A 22,040-nucleotide genomic window follows, 5' to 3' on the forward strand; every position below is an offset into this window, starting at 1 on the left:
TATCATGATGTGACCTTGGGCAAAGTATTTCCACTCCAACTGCATCTGCACTAATTAACCTACTTTTGTTGCTTTTCCATAAAGCTCAACAACAAAAGAAACATTCCTCTTCAAAGTTCAACTGGATAGACAGACATATCACCCATATGCTTAATTTTTTTTATTGGAAACAAACCCAGAAAATATGAGGAACAGATTTTTATATTGCTGTTATAGTTGCATAAAAAACTCACATCTGCATCCCTCTTGCGAATCCTCATTCCCAGGATTTTCTCCACAACAATAGCATCCTCTTCAGCAGGATTTTCCTGAAAAGATTGATTCGATGTTAATATGGTAACCAATTCAGAAATCGCTGAAGGTATGATACTTGTCTGCCAGAAAGCACTGACAGAATGTTACTAGAAGAATTTTTAAGACATTAAGAAATTTAGAGTACAGACCCTATCTGTAACTTCATTCTTGAATATTTCTGGTCTCTCTGACTCAACATGTATATCTGTCACTAATTTTTTTTCTGCTCAGTAACTTTTGAATGACTAGATTGATTGATGCAACATTTGGCATGAGGTGCTATATGAAAAGACCAAATTTAATTTGTAACACTTTTATAACAAAATTTGACTTGCCAGTAGGATATGTTTCTATTATTATGACAGGTATGACATGAAGAGTCAATAATACATGCAGCAGGTGACACTCTATGTCAACATCTAAAGGTATGACATGAAGAGTCAGTAATACATGTAGCAGGTAACACTATATATCAACATCTAAAGGTATGATATGAGGAGTCAGTAAGACATGCAGCAGGTAACACTATATATGTCAACATCTGAAGGTATGATATAAAGAGTCAGTAATACATGTAGCAGGTAACACTATATGTCAACATCTAAAGGTACGATATAAAGAGTCAGTAAGACATGCAGCAGGTAACACTATACATGTCAACATCAAAAGGTATGATAAAAAGAGTCAGTAAGACATGCAGCAGGTAACACTATACATGTCAACATCAAAAGGTATGATATAAAGAGTCAGTAAGACATGCAGCAGGTAATACTATATGTCAGCATCTAAATGCATGATATAAAGAGTCAGTAAGACATGCAGCAGGTAATACTATATGTCAACATCTAAATGCATGATATGAGGAGCCACAGAGACATACAGAAGTTAACACTGAATAATCAGAGAGACATACAGCGCAAGACACTATCACCCTCCTCTGGCGTGATGTGAAGAGTTGGAGACATACAACACAAAACATGTAACCCTCCACAGGCATGATACTGAGTGTCAGAGAGACATACAACACAAAACACTCTAAACCTACTCTGGCATGATGTGGAGAATCAGTGACGTACAACACACCATTGCCACCCTCCATGGGCATGATGTGGAGAGTCTGAGAGACAAAAAACACAAAACACGGTGTAACCTTCCACAGCATGATGTGGAGAGTCAGAAAGACAAACAAAACAAAACACTATGTCATGACATAGTAGGCAACAAACGCTACATGTTTCCTCCACAGGAATAATATGAAAATATCAGAGACATACAGAAGGTAAAATTATAAGACATCCTCCATGAGTCAAGAGTCAGAGACATACAGCAGGTAAAATTATAAGACATGCTCCATGAATCAAGAGTCAGAGACATACAGCAGGTAAAATTATAAGACACGCTCCATGAGTCAAGAGTCAGAGACATACAGCAGGTAACACATTACACACCATTAATATCCTAATAGTACCTGTGCATCAACGGAGATAAAATTAAAATTGTTCAAGGTTTCAAGCCTACTATTGCATATAATTTACCCATATTCAGACTTCTTTCAAAATATTAAGTGAATATTTTCCAGCAATTATTTTCAGCCAAACAACAGCCGTCATTCTTTGAAATATAGCATTTACTATTACACCATACATAGCCTACCTTATAAAATAATTAGTTGACTCTGACTACAAGTATGGAACTAGGGCAAATCTAACATCTAGATTTCATAAATTATTTAGTAATAGGCATTCGTAGAATGTATGTGATAGTGTAGGTGACTAAAGTTAGGATGAATGCAGATTGAACACAAAAATGATTAGCTATTTGTATTATTAATGGCATGCGCATACCACAAACAAATTTACCGGTTTTACCACAGTTCCGCCAGCATCTGTTCCAACTACGTCAACGTCTTGACTCTCATCATCAGACAAATTCAGATCAACATCATCTAGATACTTCTTCCTCTTTGTTACTCTTCCTGAGCGTCTCTTCTACAAGAAATTACGCTCATTAATACGATAAGTTGAATGTCCATGCCTTCTCAAATTAGCTTTAAAATGTGAAAGCCTACACCCCCACCCCTAGCAGCTTGTACTTCCAGAAGGATTTTAAAATAAAAGTTATCAGGAATAGAAACAAAATCCACAAAACTTACTCAGTTCTAATTGCACTGCCACCAAGTGATCCCTAACATCATCACTTTCTTTCAGTCATAATTATAAATCAAATCAATGAATGAAATCAGCTAGTGTAAATACAAGCTGCCCAGGTGGGATGGGGGTGGGAATATATTTTAACTTAAACCAGTACTATTCTCACATGTTTTGTGTTGTAGTCAATGTATCCACAAACCTACAACAAATCTTAAAATATAGAGGTGTGCACCTGCAGAGATGCCAACAGTACATATTATCAGGCTGTACTACTTTTCGGTGTCCAGGGCAAATGTCGCAGTGAGTTCTCCTATTATGTTCTTTGCATGGATATCTCAATGGAATCTAACACACTTGATTCACCCTGAGCTCACATGCACAATCAGGAATCAACACAAAAAGAACTAGCCATCCAGCATGACCATGTGCTCACACTTGTCAAGAGCGAACTCCAAGGAACATCCATTTTAATGTCCATGCAAGAAGCAGAACATTTCCTGCGACCTTCATTACATGGGAGTGGTTGCTGAAAATGAGTTCACATTCCAGCCAGGCCTAACTCAAGGCAGTCTTGAGTTTCTGAAGCAGTTCGAAGTCTGCAGGCAGAATGAATCTGTTCCTGCAGGTACCATCAATGGCACCATCTTCTTACACAACCTCATCATCACTATTTCCTCAGCACATGCATAATCTGCACAGCAGACTTGTTAATGCCTTGGTAATCAATACCCTGGCACTCTCTTTCAGAGGTTGCTACAGCAGCTGCAGACATGAGTCTTAGCTGACAGTAGTTTGTTAGTATTCATCCCCAAGGCATTTTAACTTTATCGGTACAGCTATCATTTCAGCCTGCAATGCTTTAGAATCCACTATCTTTATAAAATGAATCAGATAAACAAACATTCCATCACCTACTTCAAAGCCCTATTTATTAAATGACACCTACTCTTACCTCTTCTTAATTAAGATAATCCAGAATAATTACTCACTCACTTAAATGTAATCATTTGTACCTGGCTTGCATGACTGCCAGTGCATGACCTATGATAGAGGCTTCATCTTTGCACTGACAGTTAAAACAAAAATATAAAAATATTTTAAGTTCAACAAAATATTCTTAAAAACTAATACACCACCTTCAAAATATGTTGCCCCAGTTTGGTCTGATTACAAAGATCAGAGACTGATGTCACCAGCCATGATTCCCATTTCAGATAGCATAATCCCCACCCCTCCCAAGAGCTTAAGAAATAAAGGATAGGGTTTAATACTTAATGGAAAACTCCATGTCCTTGGGGTGGAATTTATATCGCAAGTTTTCCATTGTAGTTGTGATTGTTGTTCTTATTATTTTCTGGAAAAGGAGACAAGGAATGAGAGTTGCATTTTACCCACTAACTGCTCTTATATTTACACAGTTATCTTAACTGAAGTGGAAGCTGTCCTATTAATCCACATTTATCTCCATCCAAGTAAGAAAGAAACAATTTTTATCTTTTAATTTTAAATATTTCTAAAATGTGTAAACAGAAAGTACTGTATTATTCCTTCACTTATATCTAAGCCATTTTTCCAACAAAAATCAACTGGTTTGCAATCAGAATGTACAACATGATAAATTAAGTGGTCACATTTTTGCTGCAGGGTTCACATCTGGAGTGACCACTTTCAGCATAGTGCAAAGTCTGACGACATAAAGATGGAGTAATACAATTTAAGGCAGCTTTAGGTGCATATCAAGGAACCCATGTCTTTTTGAGAAACATTAGCAAAAAATTGCCTTCTTTGGAAAAATAATTTAGCTCTCTGAATATGATTCAATGAATTACACAATGACAAACACCCTGATATATTGTTCTTAATGGAAAGGAATATGTATTATCGAAGTTATCCTGTCATAATTACTTGAAAACACAATTAACCCCATTCATTTTAAAAATTGGGCCAATCATCTCACCATAACGGGACAACTACATAATAATGAGATATCAGTTACATAGTTTATTTTACATGCTGTTTCCATGAAACAGCAGACTGGCTGAAATCCAACTGAGCTAATATAATGTGGTACTAGCTTTAAAATTATAAAAAAAAGTTTGTAACATATGAGGGCAGATAAAAAGAATCATTATAAAATGTGAAAGAAATAAGAGAGCAAGGGTTGATATGGGAAGTAATAACCTGTATGCCATCCTCTTCATTTTCAGGCGAGGGGGGTGGGGTAATCTTCATCTCGACCTCTGATTCATCTGAAGAACCTCCCCTCTTTCGCTTCTTGTTCTTTAAGAATGTTGCTGGAGGTCTAATGTCAAAGAAAATATAAAATGTACAAAAACAGCATATACTTTAATGAAAATCAAAATATACATTTCAATTTGAAACCGACTACATAATGCAGTTTCTTCACGTACTTCTGCTTTATATAAAAGTCCTGTAATTAATATATTCTTTGATTTGCAAGCTGAATATTTTGTAAAAAAACAGCCAAACAATAATCACAACAACATTATTTATGGAGTTTTCAAAACAGAAAAGTAATCAACATGGAAATAATAAAATCATGTTAATTCAAAACCTTATTTGCACTTTTATCTTACAGTTTCTTACTTAAATCAGTAATAATTTCAGCTTCTTTCATTATTTCCAAATAAAGCTATATATTTTACCCTACAGTCCTGTATACAACAAAATATACAAAAATGTTACCTCTTTTTCTTCTTTGGTGGCCTTGCTTTTTCAATCTTTGGTTTCTTTTCTTTCGTAGTTCTGGGTTTCTTTTCTTTCTTTTCTGTTTTCTCCTCATCTTCTTCAGCTTTTTCCTTCTTTTTTCTGTCCCTCTTTGGTGTACCTCCCTTTTTCCTCTTTGTTTTGCCCTTGCCATCTTCAGCTGTCTCTTCCTGATTCTCCATGTCCTCGGATACAACTGCTGGAATGGCACTGGAAGGGGATACTACCCTTGGAATTGCCTTCCCTGCCTTTTGTGCCTTGGCTATTGCTTCAGCAATTATTTTATTTGCTTTCTCTTGCTGTTCTGAGGTCTTCTTCTCCTCTGAATTACCACTATTTTCTGCACTTCCACCACCAACTGTGATTTGTAAAGCAGGCACAGGGATTTTCTGAGGTAGACTAGACGTGGTAGTTACTGAAGCAGCACTTTGGGCAAGGACTGGTTGAAGAATGACCTGCTTCAAAGTTGACCCTGACTGACTGGTGGTCTGAATCAAAATATGCTGAGTTTTGGTGGTGCTGGCAGTAGAAAGACTGTTGGAGAGAATGGAGGCAGAGCTTGTTACCAATGTGACTCCTGCAGTAGTGGCAGAGGAGGTGGAAGTTTGAGGTAGAGAGATGGGTGTCGAGACACCAGCCAGAGGCACTTGTTTCGATACTGCACTGGTCATTATTGTTTGGTGTTGTGCAGGTCTGCCAGTTGGTGGTTGCTACAAAATAGTAGAAATTGGAGTAATGTGCTGGAAAAATGAACAATGTTGAATATAATGAAGACAAGGATAATAAACAGCTGCAACACACTCATCCTGGAATTGAGTCTTTGGAAAACATTTTCATGTGCCTTGTTTGTCCTCTAAAACTTCAATCAAGCCCTATCATTATGAGATCAAAATAAAGATTACTGGTCCTTTACACTCTTTCTATGATATAATGGTACACATTCCCTTTTATAGCTAGGATTTGTAGAGGTCAAAATCTGGAGAACATCTTCCCTTTAAGCATTTAACATTGTGAAAAAGTGTGGAACTCAGAGAACAACCAGAAGCCAATCAAGTATGCAGATCCAAGCAGTGATATTACACAAAAACATTACAAAAACAAACACTAAGTGATATACATGCACGCATATTCTAGGTCCTGACACTCTTCTAAAATTGCCTTTTCAAATCTGACTGTTTAAGTTTTTTAATTCTGGCTTATAAAGCATGTAACCTTGTTACTGACGGAGAATTAATAAAAAAAATGTTTTATAAAACACGCATTATGTGACTCAAATGAGCTGTCATTTATCAAAGGGCATAACCCCACAGGCACTGAATCAAGGATATGACCCAAGGGGAGGAATGCTACTGGAAGTATGGAAATATAAGATGGTTTTTATATTTGAAATACAATATACAACTAAATCACGAACTAAAAAATATTAATTGATGATCAACTGATACATCCAAGAACATAGTCCATAAACAAACAGCTGATGTTATATTCTCAAGAAATACTTAAGTAGGTGAGACTTTACTAAAATAAAAGGATAAAGAAAAAATAGGTGGTTTAAGAAGCAAGGAAATACTGGGCAGCTTAAAATCCAAATTACAAAGTGAATTATGAGATGAGTTATAACATATGAAAACATAAGTCCCTTGAAAGGACTGAAGCCTGAAGCTCTGCTGGTAAAAAATAATGTGCAGGAATCCAAGGTAACAACATTCTTCCTTTAAAATGTTCAGCGTTTAAACCATCTCAGATTTTCTTCAGTGATAACAAGATATTTAAATTAGCTGCTGTGGTGGACATATTGGATTTCAGTGGACACCATAAGAACTCTTAAAATGAAAACCTGTCAAAATGATATTTGGGAGCTGCAGTGGCTCAGTGGTATGTCCAATTAATGACCAAAAGGGTGTGAGGTTTAAATCCTACCACTGAAACAGCCATAGGCATGACACTTTAATTGCCTCAACACTAAATAATCTACTTGGGTTGCTGTAGCATCGAGCAACGAACCAAAACCAAAATGACTTTCCCTTGAAAAGGAGTAGATAAAAACAAGATTTTGAAGATGTCCACACAATGTACCTAAGATAAGCAGTAAGACGGCCACTGTGGTGATCCAACTGGACATCAGATCATTTAGGACCAACCCGACATCAAAAGATGTCTCTCTATGAAAACCCAATGTTGATATGACCCTCCATTCAGAAGAAGCAGCAATGAAACAATTTTCAGGATGCCCAATGTGGTTGCATTATTGACTGTGCAAGCAGCACCATTTCCATTAAGGAACAAGCATGGAATGAATGCGTTTGCAATTTTTCATGGCAATCCTCAAAAAAAACCATTGTGTCCCCCAAATATAAGTCTTGACCCTAGTACCCCTAGGATCAAAACATTGGGACACAAGTAGTACTGGGAAAAGGGGAATAAAGCTGCCTCACTTGGTGCTCAGCATCAAGAGGTCAGTGTTAGGACTGGTCAGCCTGGTGTCGGGATAATGTGACTGGGTGGGACATCATGCTACATGTCTGCGGCATGATGCCCCAGTGCTAGACATAACTAAACTGTCACACTGCAGACATTGTAGCAATATGACTGAAAAATTGTTAAAGCTACATTAAAAACGCAAATCACACACACACATAAATGGGGAAAGACCTGGGTGGGTGAGTTGTCTAAAGCATTTGCCTTATTGGTTACTGCCATCTGACCTCTATCTGGTTTGGTTCTAGTCGGGTTCAGTAATTGTGGGCATGAGAGAAAACCTGCCAGCAGCTTCCCGTGTGCTGGTGATTCTGTCCACAATATTTCTGGATTCTTCCTCCACCAGTATATTGGCTGTCATGTATAGCCAATCACATGCTGAAAGTGGCATTAAACCCAGAACAAAAACAAAATTGTGTCCCCAAAATAATTCTTAACCCAACAACCCCAACCCTTGGGTAGGAGTGATAAAGAAAGAAATGGTGAATATGATATTGCTATATTCCAAACATGAAGTGAATTGTTAAAGGGATTATGAAAAATAAATTTAAATGAACATCTAAAATTTTTAAAATAATATATCCACATTTTTACAATTCTTGTCACCATAACAGAATCCAAGCGCAAGAGTGGAACTCTAAGAAAGATGGGATATCAAATTATATTCCAAATATAAGCAAACTAAGTAATGACTTGTGAAATTATGTGACTAATTTTTTTAAAACCAAAATGTGTCCTCAATATAATAAATGATCCCATGGCCTCACCTCGGTGTAGAAGTGGCAAAAGAGTATATGGTGGAGGAAGAACCCAAGAAGAAACCAATCCATTGGAAGCTGCTGGCAAGCTTTCACACATACCCAAGATGGCCAAGTACACAACTCAAAACCATGTGGACAGAGACAAGATGTCAGTGTTCATTAAACGCAAGCACCTTTGACGATGTGAATATCAGATCTATTTTTAGGATCAACTATACATTAGAACACTTTCAACAAAACCTAATGGCAATATAACATTCCATATAAAATAAGCAGACTGAAAAAGACGTTCAAAATGCATGCCATGGTGGCTTCATTTCACAACAGAATGGCATTATTTAAAATCTGGACCAGCTATACTTCATAAGAAGTCTGCAGGTGAAACACCATGTCCATATTACTTTCCATTCAGGATATAAAGTAACAAGATTCTCTAGATGGTTGCCATAGCAACCAAACTGACACAATGTTCATTTAGATGCTACGAGAAAAAAAAAATTCTTTTGTGAAAACACAATGTCATATCTGACCATCCATCTTGGAGCAGTAACAATAAGATTTTCAAGATGACCATCATACTGGGTGTCAGACCAGCATAAATTTCATTTAGGATCAACGGGACAGCACAAGAGGTCTTCTGGTGAAAAAACTCTTTTCATTCAATAAAAGTGGATTTTTAAATATGATTTCTCTTGCAACCAAAGAAAACCATCTAGTCATCACAGAAAGTCTTGTAATGAAAATCTCTTAAGATGACCCTCTAACCAAGAGTAGCATAATAGATCGTAAAGATAGCTACTGTATTAGCCATAGTACATGTCCAAACAACAATTTTTTTTAAATATGACAAACAAAACATTGGCATAAAAGTATGTAAATTTTCATGGCAATTCTACCAGTAGTTTAGAAGGAGCAGCAATTAAAGAACTGTGCTACTGGATGGATGAAGAGATCACACACAACAGGCCATCCCATTAAGTTCTAGTTTATAACCAGAAGAACTATTTAAAAAAATTCTGACAACTAGTGATCTGATATGGAAATACCTGCTGAATAATTATTATTTTCTTGCCAGCAGATTTATTTCCAGCATTGGCCAGTCTTATCTGAGTCATCTGCTGTCCAGGAGTAACCTGACCCTGTTGGGTCATAGGTTGCTGGATCCTTATAGTGCCCCCTGTTAAGGGTTGACTAGTGATCACAACTTGCTGCTGCTGCTGCTGATTTGACAAAATCCCATGTGATGAATTTTGTTGCTGTTGTTGCTGTTGGGGTTGCATCTGAATAATAAAGGTTTGTTGTTGTTGTGACTGTGGTTGATTCTGCATCTGTGAAGGCTGCGAGGAACCCTGCTGCTGCTGTTGTTTCTTTAGCTGCTCCTGCTGGATCTGGGTTCGCAGTGTTCGGATCCGCTCCTGAACCTCCAGAGTCTGCTCCTGAGTCTGCTGGGTCTGAGGCATTCCCCTCAACTGCTGCAGTTTCTGACTTAGCGTCTGGAGCTCACTCAAAATGGCTGGATTTAACGTGATTCCTTTGAATGTCACAGTGGCAGGCTGAGGCCCTTTACAAAAGCTACCTGTAGTTGTGGCTACACTTGTTTGAATGTCTGAATTTAAGTTTCCCAAGGCATTTGTTGGATACGAGTTATTAGAGACCATAGGCTGGGCAACCTGTGGCAGTCCAGCATTGTTTGCAGATGTCATTCCTTGAGCTGGGGACACTAGCTTATTCACCTGTACATTAGAGTGGGCAAAGTTTCCCTGAGTGGATGAGGTAGCAAATGTCTGGGAGGACGGTGTAGGACATGGGGAAAGAGAAGGTATACTGGTCTGTTGTTGATTTAAAGTCTGGTACTGGCCTAGCCCTGGATTAGAACTCTTGACTGGGCTTATCTGCTGAAAATTTCCTATAGGTTGCACAACATTTCCTAAGCCTTGCTGAGGTGATGTCTGCATGTTAGTTGTTCCATAGGAAAATTGCTGGAACTGCCCTTGGTTGTTCAAATTATTGCTATTATTACTATTACTATTAGTATTCAGTACATTGGCATTTTGGGCTTGTTGAAATGTGTTGCCTGAAAATCCTTGCTGTGCTTGCTGATTCTGAACAGGTGTAATACAAATATTTGTCTGGTTCCCACTTTGGTATGACTGGACCACAGTTCTACCAGGAATTTGCTGATGTCCTATTGAGGTTATTGTGTTACTGGAATTTAGGCCTGACACTGCCACATTCTTCATTTGGTTTGGAGAAGAAATTCTTTGAATGAATATAGTCTGTTGCTTGGGAGCAACCGGTCTGGGGTTATTTTGGAAGGGAGCTACAATCTGGACTTGGTGACCAGATGACACTGCATAGTCATGATGAGCGACGAAAGGAGTTGACATCTGAGAGGTTGCAGCAAGTGCTGAATTTGACTGTTGCTGTTGATACATCGCTGTCTGCACAGTGCCCCCTGGTGGTGACTGGTTCCATGGTGATGGCTGCTGCTGCTGTTGTTGTGCAGGCATGTGTGACCCACCTGTATTACCTGCTCCACTTATACTGTATGTATTATACAGGGTTTGCCCTTGATGAACAGATGTAGAACCATTTGGTGGCGGGTTTCCAAATTGTTGTTGTGCTCTATGTGATGAAGACTCAGATGCCATCAGGCTCTGATTACCTATCATTCCTGGCTGATTACCCATCATACCCATTCCCTGATTGTTTATCATGGCATTAGTATTTGAGTTGGCCCCAATGTGGTGCACCTTAGGTGCAGAACTGTATTGAGCAAAGTTAGTATTCTGATATTGCTGTTGTGGGAGTTGGGAGGAATTCTGCTGTTGCATACCCATTCCCCCATACGGATTCCCTGAGATGTTCACTGAAGTGCTAAACTGCTGCTGCTGCTGCACATCATTTATCATGGATATGCTCTGCATACTGGGCTGATGATTGACCAGATCACTGTCCACACTGTCACGCCCACTTGCCAATTCCTCCAGAAATCCTGACCCTGTTTCCAAATCTCCGAGCATTGAGTCATCTTCCATCCTGATGGCTTCTCAATTCCACTGCCAAATATCAGAGGTCTATGAGTAACGATTGATTTCTATTAATCTTCATTGCCCATGAATTCAACCATGAAAGACGACATCCAATCTGAAAATATAAACAAAAGATGTGATGCTCCTCAATAGTGGTATGAACTATCCACACAAACTTTATACATTACAAATTATAACCATATCCATAATAAATTATATTAGTAACTGCAGATAAGCAAAGCTTGTCATCTCAAACATTTCTGTTAAAATCAACAAATCAAAGAAATCCAAAAAACAATGAATGAAAAACCTACAGTTCTGGATAGTCTTCACATAAACATTTTTTAATGAGATATAATGTTTATACTCTTCAACAAATCAATGCAGAAAAAGAAACCAATACCTGACATTCATCAACCAGTGGAATCAACTATGACACAGTTCACTTCAAAGAAGTTTTAGTAGTCTTCAACAGCTAATGATAACATTGTCATGCACATGCAAGTTTTGACTAAAGTATCTTGACCACAAAATGTTGGCCCAAAAGCCATTTTGAATTTTAACTTTTACTCCTTTCCTAAGAAATTTAAACTGGTAAGCTTTCATTGGCACTATACAACTAGTATTATGTTCACATTCCATTAAAACACCTATCAATCATCCAACAACAACAGGGCATACAAGGTGTAAAACAATAAAAAGATAATTATTTTATAGAATATCCAAGAAGAGGCACTATAACGAGTGGATGAAAACAAGAAAATAATGGTTTTTGAATTACATTTTTAAATCAATGTTCCTAGAATCTGCTTAAGAAGCTCTTGTTATTGTCCACCCCTAGAAGGCAGATTTTACAAGATTAAAGTCACAGGCTTTGAGCAACCATGGAGTGACAAGCAGTAAGCAGGAGCAAAGTTTAAGCATCAGTAATTACCTTGATTAGCCAAAAAAGATCAGGCCTCACTTGAAAATCATGCAATATATAATCCACTACTTTAATTCCTATACTCAGTCACCCATACAATACACAGTTAACTTGTTGCGTGAAACCCATCACAACATACAATGTACTGGTAATGCACTGATTGTAAAGAGACATAAATTTGGGAAATAATGACTCCCCAGTTCCTTCAAAAAACAGTATCCTGTAACACTTAGCAATATGTTTGTGAAACGATGACTGTAATAATTTCAACCTTTTTGTCAACAGGCTTTTAAGAAGTGTACACTAATATGAACTTGGATACAATGAAACAACAATGTCAAACATTTACCAATGATCCAAGTAGCAAGGAAACGTGAATTTTCTTTAAAACTTTGAAAAGTAAACATACAGTACAGCTCACATAATTTTTCTACACCACACGTCATAGTGGGGGAATTAATCCCCTCGACTTTCGCTCCCCAATAATGTTCTGCAATGGAGAGATAAATACATACAATCACCACCACACTTCGTCAGACACACCATTGGCAACTTCCACCATGAATGGGTTGGTTGATATTACTTAGATTTGAACAGCCAATGAATGAAGGCCACCCATGGAAAGACTGAGACATCTAGAGTCATTTACAACCAGATACCATTCCAAGGATCAGTGGTCTTTATTTTGATCATATATTTACAAGCAAATTTCAAAGTCTTGCATACTATGTACATATCTGTTTGATCAACTTCTTTTGCAACAAGTTTACACTTTGACTTTATTCAAAGAAATCCAAGCAAACCTGCACACTGAGTTGATGAAAGGCACTTTGTTGAACTTTTCTTTGACAGCATAACTTTATCCTACATGACAAGTAATCCTCTGAAGTATGGACAATTAAATTCAACTGATAATTGCTTTTGCTTAAAACATAAAAAAACAAAAAACAACCCCAGAGAATTTGCAATTAAATAAGAATGTGTTTAGTCCTTTTGCAGCAAAGACCCAGTTATGAGGTTGAATCTACATGTACGCAACTATGAACTATTTTTATTCTGACTGTGAAGGACTGTCCATTTAAAGGTCACAGACCACCTATATTGTACAAACCTGTGATAGTAGTATAGTCATAAACAAAACGTAAAATGTAAAAATACATTTCTTAAAATGAAAACATTATTTGGCAATCTCCGTAAACAATCGGTAGTTTCCAAGAATGGATATGATGTACATTTATCCCTTCTATTCAACCTGGGGCCCCGAGTGGCCGAGTGGTCTAAAGCACTCTCTGTTATGGATCACTGCCATCTCACCTGTCTGTGTGGGTTCGAGTCTCGGATTCAGCCAACGTGGGTATGTGAGAAAGTTTGCCAGTAGCTTCTCGTGGGTCGGTGGTTCTTTCCAGGGTTTTCCCTCCACCATTAATACTGGCCGCCATGTATAGCCTATCGTGTGCTGAAAAATGACATTAAACCCTACAACAACAACATCTATTCAACCTAGCCATTCAAGTGTTTAATTTCCCCATGTAAATGTCTGTGATATATCTTACGATCATGCTTTTGTACAGCAAATATGGTGCACTGTTGCATACTGGTGTAACCAACAGTGGTGATGGGACAAAAGGGTTCTTTCTTTTTCAAAAGTTTACCAGAAAAAAGTGGAGCGAAGCTATGGGATCGAATAGGGTGAGGGATAGGAAAATTGCATCATTTATGCCAGATTATAGTCAATTTGGCCCAACATTACACCTCTCCCTCGATAACTCGTGCACAATGGGGTCCACAAACAGACCTCACTATAAGCGAGGCATGAGTTACAGAGGGACCTCCAAAAATTGAAAAAATTGCTTTGTATCGAGAAAACTGTTGGGGGGAGGGCAGTGCTAGGAAACTGGGCTATTTATTGACTGAATCCTCATTTTACAATCACGTTGATTTTTTAACAATGCGCTTTTTCTAATGAAGTTGTTTAGTAATCTGTTTAAATACCATTTATTTTCAAAATGTCCAACATATGAAAGATGGTTCCAACTGGTTTCAACAATCATCATATGCACACGTAAAAAAATCTGTGTATTATGTCACTGCTTGTTTGTTTTCTTGATGAGTCTGGTTCCTGTAGTGGTGTTTAATGTTAAAGATTGTCAATTTCAGTTTGTGAAAGGTGTATTTCTATCATATGAAGCAACCCAACATAGCACATTGTAACAATGAAGTTTGACAATGTTGAAACATAAATCTTAAATATTCAGATATTTTAATTTCAAACAAAATCTAGGGTATTTAGCGTGGATGTCTCCATATGTATCTATTATTTGTTCATTTTTAAAGGGTAAATAGACACAATATTTTACCATCATATAAAAATAAAAATCATACAGAAATATTTTACCAATCTAATCATAATATAGAAAAAGAAAACATGCAAACTAGTTTGTATAATATTTGGCATGTTTCTCTATGTGGGATAATGCTTTGCAGCTAGTTACTGTGGCTAAGTGGACAATGTGCGCAACATAGACTCATGATTACATATACATTTGACTCTGGAACACGAGGTCACGAGTTTGCACCCACTGGCAGAAAACTCCTTTCTCGTTCCTCCAGGATGATGTCAAGAACAATATTAATTTCCCAGCCACTTATTAACTTTTCCAGAATCTGGTTTGTATACATGTAGATTTATTATTTGTAAAACTTTTACATTTTAATTCTGAAACTTATATAAAAATTTTAACATGTAGAGTATTGAAAACATAAAATTCAATTCACATTAATAAGCATTTTAGCAAACGCTGGTCTAAAATTCTTCAAAACATAATCAGAACCACAAACGCTGTCAAGTTGGGACATCATTTTGGCTTTTTGTGAATAAAAAGGCTACTAACTTAAGCCAGGCAATAAACGAATACTTCAACAGTTACTGAAGCATGCACAAAAAAATGTTTCTAACGTTATTTGCAACTGATTACAATAACTTGTGCAGATTGGGAGTGAGTGAGTAAGAAAAGCGAGTTGTCATCAGCAATACAAGAGGGTTAAGTGGAATACAAGGGAACATATGAGCTTTTTTTATTTAAACAGTGAGTCCACTAAATAAAGAAATCTAGGTAACCAAGAATTATTTAAACTGTTACCAATCTGTAGATAGAAAATGTTTCCATTGTTAAGTGCAACTCCTTAGGATAACTTGTGCAGTTTTGATTTGGATTCCATATTTTATGAGAGAAATAGAGTTTAAAAAAAAGAAAATAGTTGTCATCCGCAATCAATATGCGTAAAGTACATGACAACAGGCTGATTCTTCATCAACCCCTCTCTCTCTCTCTCTCGTTAATGGATAAAATTCTCTCCAAACAAACATGTGGATGCTTTTAATTACTCACTTTCTCCTTCAAACCTCTCTCTCTTTCTCATTTGATAAAATTATGGATATTAAATTTACATTTCTCTTTTAGAATGCAATGACTTTATACAAATAAAAGACCTATCAATACCAGTAATACCATATTCTTGATCATTTCCTTTAACCATAAAGCAATAATTCGGTAAGTGTTTGAATCACTCGTATATACAAGTACAGTAAAATAATAAATCAGCCAGAGCAGAAACAAGGTGGAGAGAAGATGGAGGGGTATTTTTGTGATCATCCATACTATCCTCACTCCAATATGACAGAGGTCTTGCTGGATTTTAAAACTAGAAGTCCAGGACTCCTATTTTGGTAAAAACAGGAATACCACCTGCAAGCTACAGTCGACTCCTAGAATCATATTCGGCATATATGAAGTGGCTAAAGGTCCAGGAGAAAAACCTGTGGTTGTCACTGAGTTTAGTTTTCCCAATTCTTTACACCACTGACATATAGTTCTTGTTTGTCCATCAAAGTGAGACTGAACTTTGTCAATCCAAGAAAAGGTCTTATTCCACACACTAAACCAGGCATCACAAACTTACCTACACTTGGCTACTATTCCATCCAAACTATCAGTTCTAGCAACTTTAGCCCCTTCTGACTCTCATCACAATCTTCATCAATTTGCCGTCTAACTCCAAAATACCTATCCAAATTTGCAAACAGCACTTTGTCTAAGTCTTGATATGTCTTGTTTCATGTTCACATGCACTACTTATTTGGCTAAACTAGGAAATGAACACAAGAATGAAAGCTAAAGTGATCTCACGTATTCTTATAATGACCACATTTACATCTACAGGTTTTTCTGTATCTGAAGTCAGTAACTGTAAATATCAGCACACCCTCCTGCCACTCAGCAGCTTGTCAAAGTCTCTAAACTTGACACATGTTGTTTTGATCTACTCTATAATGACAAGCATATATATGGGTTTTTCTGCCACTGACTTTTGTCAAATGATCAACTAACTGATCAACACATTTTCAGCAGGTGGATGAAGCAGGACTGGCAAGCATTTGACTTTGCCACCCAGCTACTGTGTGCATATGAAGGACTCATTCACAAGTTATCTTCTGCATCCCAGATTAGAAAAATTACATCCAAATACGAGTGATTAAGTGTTTCTGAGACCAATGCATGGTGCATGGACTTTCGAAAAAATGAGCTGTACTGTACTCAAAAACTGAGCTAAAAAAAGCTTAGTCAATGTAAGTATTTTTCAATAGTTTTATTCCACCAAAATATCAAAAGCAAACCTGGCTGCATGACTTAATTTGATTCGTTTGAGGAGAATGTATCATCAACTTGTTGTCAAGATAAAGTAAATTTTTACTTACCAAACCTGTTATTGATATAACATGTTCAATACAAATAGCAAGCACCATGCAAAAATAATCATTATTGAATCATCCTTTCTAGTCTGTCTTGTCCAAATAGATGAAAGAAATAAGACTTGCACTAATTTCCATCAAAGTCAGGTGGTTACACAGGCCAGTGAGCAAGTTTGCTATAAGATTACCAGGTTATGCTACCCATGAAAATCTGAATTAAAAGGTACAGGTGGTGAAAATTTCTGTCTGCCAACTGTTAAGGAAAACCCGCAAAATGTTGTTTGGGATTTAATGCCATTTTTTCAACATATGGTGGCCAGAATAATTGGAGAAGAACTTGAGAATACCCAAGCAAAAACCACCAACCCAAAGGCAGCTATTAGCAAACTTTCTCATATAACCACATTAGTTGAGACCGATAGTCATACCCATGTCAACAGAGGTGCAATAAATAACTGATTGTAATGAGGAGTGCTTTTGACCACTTGGTCACCCATGTCCCCCAAACTGTGGATATAGTAAGCATCTTAATGGGCATGATGTCTAGTGCTGTTATCAACAAATTAAATGAAATCCAGAGTGGTTACAACATTCAAAATATCTTTTATAATTTTATTATCGTCTAAATAAATTATAGCATCAGAAGAGCTTATTTTCTTGTAGGCCTCAATAGATGGTCTATTATTTCAACACACAACCACATTATTCTGACTAGCATTTTTACACACTAAACATCCTTGTGTTTATGTTTTATTTTATCTTTCTCTTAATAAGGTGAAAATGAAAGTAGACATATTTGGTTTATCCTAGATTTAAACATTTTTAACTATTGAAACACAGAAATACAGAATGACATGCTAAAAAACAAAGCAATATGCAATAATTAGTTCATACAATCTTTCATCTAATTTATGGGTAAATCAATGTATCGGTCAAAAGACATCCCTTTGTAGAATTGTAGTACATCTGCTTCAAAAGGAGCAATTTAAATTTTAATCTTACTTAACTGGAGAAAAAAAACTATCAAAATTTCTGCAAAAACTAAGGAAAGCTAGTCACAGTGCTTTAGACAGCACTCTTTCCGTAGTGAAATGTGACTCTGTAAAAGTCTACTTGTAACTTGGCCATGCTGATCTGTTGAGCAAATATTTCTTTCCTAACCCTGATATCCAAGATATGCATTTAATTCATTGTCGGTACGACAATGCATCAAAACAAATCTTTGTGAAGGAATACGGGGCCTTCAAAACTGCAAATTCCACGAAAATATCTAATGACTCCCATTCGGTCTGAATTATGAATTTTAACAATGGGAAAATAAAACCATTAACAGGGCCACTTACCTCCATGAAAAAGCTTCAGACAAACTTGTGCTAAATTTAGGGACATGTGAAACTGGCGTAAATGAACTGGACCAAAACAGAATTTAAAATTTAAAATAAATTGAAAGAAAACATGTGACTACACCGGATATCAAAACAAACCTAAACTCGTCCACCTCTGGAATGGACAATGAAAAACGAGGAGTTAGATTCGCCATTTCGGTTCGGATTTCGATAATATTTCATCGGCTGTTTCAGGGAAATTCCCAGTCTTAGTAGAGTATTCCATAATAAAATATGATATCTGAGATGTAAACCGAAAGAAAACTCAAAGATTAAACACATAAATAAACCTACCTGTCTACTGTTATTTTAAAAAATAATCAAATTTCAAAGAATAATTTTGTAGATAATTGGCCGCTTTACTCAAACATCATGTATGAATACACCGTGAATGGATTTATAACGAGCGATCTTATTGGCTGGAATGCCGAAGAAATATACTGCTTTTGTGACATCAAATCAATTGAAACATAAGCATTACTTTTGTCAGATATCAAATTTCACTGTAAAACTCTGTTTTTCTATCAATATATGATCATATTTTCCAAACTTAAATGACTATTTTCAATTTAAACAAAAATTATCCAGGAATGAAAATGCACCAATTAACATTGACCTTACAGGGCACTTTGGCAGAAGAAACTAATATGTCCCGGTCATGTAAAGCCAATCAACAACAAGATCAATCTCAATGCCCGGATGCTATTATACTAAAATTCCCTTCTTTCGATTTCCACCGTTAGAATAGCATTCGAGTTAGTATTAAAAATATTTATCAATATCATCTACGACTGCCATCTTATCAGTTATTTTACAGGGAATGATATTATTTTTATTTTCAAGATCTGACCTCGTTTATACTGACGAAGAAATGAAAATATAGATTGTTTGGTGATTTAAAATCCCTTAGCATTTTTCTACCGTAAACTCGAATTTTCTCAACCACAAATATAAATGAATTATTTAGAAAACTATTTTTCGCAGATTATAAAGGTTCTTATATGTGAATTCAATATATCTATATTCACGGTATTAGAATCCGTACGCCGGCGTAATTGTTATGATAATATGTATGCTTCTTCTAGTCCTATTTTAGCAAAACATGTGGTTAATTGCTCTTATTTTCCGTTAATTTATGCGACTTTTTCTCGTTTATTTTCTTGGTAATTCTCATTAACATTGGGAACAGTGGAACAGATCTACCAGATATAAGAAAATCTAGGCACGCTTATTTTTACATCGACATAGTGTTCTCTATTAATATTTTTTAACTATTTTTGTTTACTGTTCATTTTTTTTTAAATCTTGACCTTGCTTTTAATGGATTTTTTTGTTTTAGGTACAAAACCACCATTCTTCTGGGGAAAAAATTCCGAAATCAAATACACATGGTTTCAGAAATTATCGATACATCTTGGATTCAAAGGGAAAAAAATATATAAAGTACATTATTCATTGTATGGCACCTTTCTATTTATCATTTACCATATTTATTTACTTTACATCATAATCAGTTTCAATTAATCACACACTGCCATTTTTTTCATAAAAAGAAACACACATGCCAACACAAGGGAAACATATATAAAACAGGGACACGGATATTAAGATATCCTCACTTTCATTGTTTATAGAATGTCCGCTTGTCGTTTTTTTTTTTTTTTTTTTTTTTTTTTTTTTTTTTTTTTTTTTTTTGTTGGGGGGGATAGTATAATTCTTACTAAAAAGAAACACGTAATTTTGAAAAATATATTCTTCTATCGAAATGAGTTGACCGTTCCGGTGGCCTCAGCGGTTAGTACGTCCGCCTCAGATGTGGGAGGCCGCGGGTTCGAATCATGGCCGAGTCATACCAAAGACTTACAAAAATGGTACTAGCAGCTGCCTCGCTTGGCGCTCAGCATTAAGAGGTTAATGTTAGCACTGGTCGGACTGATGTCAGGCTGATATGGCTGGGTCGGACATGGTGTTGCATGTCTGCGGCACGATGCCTCTGTGCTAGACATCACTATAAACTGTCACACTACAGACGTCGTAGCGATATGACTGAAAAATTACTCAAGATACGATAAAGGATCCAATTCTAAATCATAATAAATTATTATACACAATTTTTTAATGCTGACATAGCTCGCTTACTTCTGGGAGTAAAGATCGCCATATTTTTTCTTAAAAAGAATGTACAATGACAATAATTTTCTTATCTTGTTATAAGTGTGAACTATTACTATAATTTGTACGTTTTGTAAGAATCATGTGAGACATAGGGTACTTAGCAAGCCAAGTAATCAATGTTGTTCTATTTTAATATTATTTAATTGAATAGTTTTCCATTTATATACGATTAAATCATTTTAATTCATTCCTTCATTATTCCATTAATCAATTCATTATTTTTTTATTGAACGGATGTTTGTTCGTCTCCGCTAATAAAACACGTGTACGATTAGTAAATTGAGATCAAAAGATAGAGGTGCACACACACACACACATACATACATACATACATACATACATACATACATACATGCATGCATACAATTTTCTGCGCCTAAAGTCGACGAAATATTAACTTAAATTTCATAAATCTTCCGTTCAGCTCTACATTATTAAAAATGTATACCTAATTATTTTTTTTAAATATGACCAAATTTGCGTTCAGTATGGAAGCCGAAACGGAACGGGACGTATGAAAGAGAGAAAAAAAACCGAATTAAATATGTCTAACGTTATTCAAAGGCAACCGCACGTATTTAGAACGGAGTGTTTCGACGAAAATCTGAATCCTAATCTGTACAAGACACAACAGTCTCGAAAACAAATGAACAGAGGAAGAAGTGGTAATAAAAAAAAGACAGTTTATACGATAGTCTTAAGTAGAGAATAAACAATGTGAACACAAAACCAATTCGGAAATTAATAAACAAAAGAGAGAAAATAATTGTGGAGAAAGGCCAAAGTAGTTTATGATGCCACCTTGGCGATAATTGGAAGGGGGGGGGGGGGTAGGGCCGTCGCAAGTGTGCACTGGATGAAACGGCACCCGGGCGAGAGTCGCCTTATGCACTCCCCCTCCTCTCCCGCAAACTGTTTTATTAGTCATGCTAACAATAACTAACCGTAAGTATTGTAATGTTTATTTAAGTAAAATACAGAATGAAAGAATATGAGTAGTGAAGTGGGGCGGTGTAGGCTCAGTGGGAATTAGCATTAAAAAACACCTTGGGGTAATCTAGCCTCAATGGGAAATTTAACATTACGGAAACCCGTGGGGTAACCTAGCCTCAAGGGGAATTTAACATGGGAAAAAATCTTGGGCAAGTTGAGCCTCAAGGGGATTTAACATAGGCAAAAAAAAAAAAAATAATCTTGGACCTGTTGAGCCTCAAGGGAAAATGGAACAGGGTCGGGACCCTATTTTAATAAGGTCCCGACCTGATGGGTCTATGGAAAGGGAACAGGGGAGAGCGATAACACACACACACACACACAAATAAAATAAAAAATGGGGTAGGCAATTGAAAGTCTATCTCTTTTC

The 22,040-nt window shown here is 36.5% G+C and overlaps 1 protein-coding gene across 1 annotated transcript; it reads right to left on the bottom strand.

Annotated features, from left to right (window-relative positions):
* Nucleotides 1-110: 110 nt before the first annotated feature.
* LOC149782983 (uncharacterized) lies at nucleotides 111-18,884 on the bottom strand. The gene is made up of 6 exons (XM_089935192.1): nucleotides 18,797-18,884; nucleotides 9,457-11,557; nucleotides 5,151-5,881; nucleotides 4,626-4,746; nucleotides 2,154-2,282; nucleotides 111-308 (listed from the first exon to the last, which is right to left on the bottom strand). The coding sequence occupies exons 2-6, from the start codon at nucleotides 11,446-11,448 to the stop codon at nucleotides 111-113; spliced, it is 3,171 nt and encodes a 1,056-aa protein (XP_089791318.1). The 5' UTR covers nucleotides 11,449-11,557; nucleotides 18,797-18,884.
* Between the last annotated feature and the right edge of the window lie 3,156 nt (nucleotides 18,885-22,040).

The sequence above is a fragment of the Sinohyriopsis cumingii genome, chromosome 15 (assembly GCF_028554795.1).
Source record: "Sinohyriopsis cumingii isolate HCF-2022 chromosome 15, ASM2855479v2, whole genome shotgun sequence".
In the NCBI taxonomy this organism is placed as follows: Eukaryota; Metazoa; Mollusca; class Bivalvia; order Unionida; family Unionidae; genus Sinohyriopsis; species Sinohyriopsis cumingii.